General features: G+C 51.5%; 1 protein-coding gene across 1 annotated transcript; it reads left to right on the forward strand.

The window, feature by feature from the left end:
* The first annotated feature begins 209 nt into the window (after window positions 1–209).
* Window positions 210–1506, forward strand: LOC123410512. Its single transcript, XM_045103457.1, has one exon. It carries the CDS (start codon window positions 285–287, stop codon window positions 1200–1202), a length of 918 nt encoding a protein of 305 aa, XP_044959392.1. The 5' UTR covers window positions 210–284; the 3' UTR covers window positions 1203–1506.
* Window positions 1507–1920: the final 414 nt, after the last annotated feature.

A 1920-nucleotide genomic window follows, 5' to 3' on the forward strand; every position in this document is an offset into this window, starting at 1 on the left:
AAAAAAGGTAAAACATAAACAAACAAACAAGCAAATACCACGAACGGAGAGTGACATTTGTGTGCTGCTTCGTCGTCATGCAGGGTTGGTCATGTCTGGTTTTTTGACTACTTTTTAGGTCACTAGTTCATGGTGGCCTTTGAATAGAGTTTGCACCACATATCACCATGCTTGCAATGTGCTTCACACCTACGTGCCCTAACTCCGTGGTCGTCGTCGTTTTGGTCCAGCTAGCTACCATCATCGATCGTCTCCGGCTAGTCTCCCTTTATATATTAACATGCATGCTTGCTCTCCACCATCAACCAAATAATCGCAGACGCCTCGAGTGCACTCACACAAAGAAAATTAGATGCACGCTGCAAGGTAGAGAGAGAGAGAGAGGGAGAGAGAGGGAGAGAGAGAGAGAGAGAGAGAGAGAGAGAGAGCAAGAGAGAGGAGGAGCGATCATGGCGTGGAGGGACAGCTACTTGGACCTCGTGCTGATCCCTGTGGGCCTCCTCTTCCCGATCGTCTACCACATGTGGCTGTGGCGCTCAGTCCGCCGCTGCCCGCTGCGCTCCACCATCGGCATCAACGCCGCCGCGCGCCGTCTCTGGGTGCTCTCCATGATGAAGGACAACGAGAAGAAGGCGGTGCTGGTGGTGCAGTCGCTGAGGAATGTGATCATGGGCTCCACGCTGGTGGCCACCACGTCCGTCCTCTTCTGCACCGGCGTGGCCGCCGTGCTCAGCAGCACCTACGCCGTCAAGAAGCCCATCAGCGACGCCGTCTTCGGCGCGCACGGCGAGTACATGATGGCGCTCAAGTACGTCGCCCTCCTCACCACCTTCCTCCTCTCGTTCCTCTGCCACACCCTCGCCATCTGCACCTTCAACCAGGCCACCTTCCTCGTCAACGCCCTCTCCCAGTTCTTCGCCCTCCCCGACGGCGGCCGCCACCTGCCGGTGAACAAAGAGTATGTCCTGGAGGTCCTGGACAGGGGCTTCCTGCTCAACTTCGTGGGGAACAGGCTCTTCTTCGGCGGCGTCCCGCTCCTGCTGTGGATCTTCGGGCCCGTGCTCGCGTGCCTCTGCTCCATGGTCATGATCCCGATACTGTACAACATCGACATGGTGTACATCGAAAGAGGAAAGGGTGGCGAGGTCAGTGACAAAGTGGAGATGACCGATGCCGACAGCGACGACGGCATGCAAGTCTGATCGGCATTTGATCCGATCGTTGGTGACACGACCGACGAGATCGACATGCAGCAAGAACGATCGACGGATCGATGTTAACTTCATATTTAAAAAATCCATGTGCGCGCCTTCGTTTGGAACACCGGGATTGTTGTTTCATTTTCCTAAACCAATTCCGGCCCTGCATGCATGATGTGAGAAAGTCTTGAGCCAGGAAATATGTGTTGTTCAATTGTTGGTAGTGTATGTCTGCAAGGCTTCATTTAATTTCAGCGACTAATTAGTACTCCCACACACCGAATAACGAAACTTGATGGCAATTTCACATGGCACGGAGTAGTGCACGAATTTGACGCTTGGGGACAATGTCAGTGGCTGAATGCAATGTCGACGCTCTGATTATTTTTCGAGGAGCACACAACATTTCAGAGTAATAAAAGAAACAACAATGCTACACATACATAAGTTTATATAGGTTTTATAAAAAGATGGGTTTTGATTGGAGATTAAGGGGAATGAGGGCCGCATCCCCTTAAAAATCAGGGAGGAAGTGGTTAGTTAGAAAGAAAGAATCCTAATGTAACTTTTTATATGTCTAGCATTTTCGTAAAAGAAAAGAGGCAGTACTGAATTTTGTGTACGGGTGGACATTCGCCCGAAAGTGCATTTGCATGCAGCCCGCCTGGGGCGCAGATATGCCGTGCATGTGCATGGTAAGGAAATTGTCAAAGTGCCAAAG

Source organism: Hordeum vulgare, chromosome 7H (genome assembly GCF_904849725.1).
Source record: "Hordeum vulgare subsp. vulgare chromosome 7H, MorexV3_pseudomolecules_assembly, whole genome shotgun sequence".
Lineage (NCBI taxonomy): Eukaryota > Viridiplantae > Streptophyta > Magnoliopsida > Poales > Poaceae > Hordeum > Hordeum vulgare.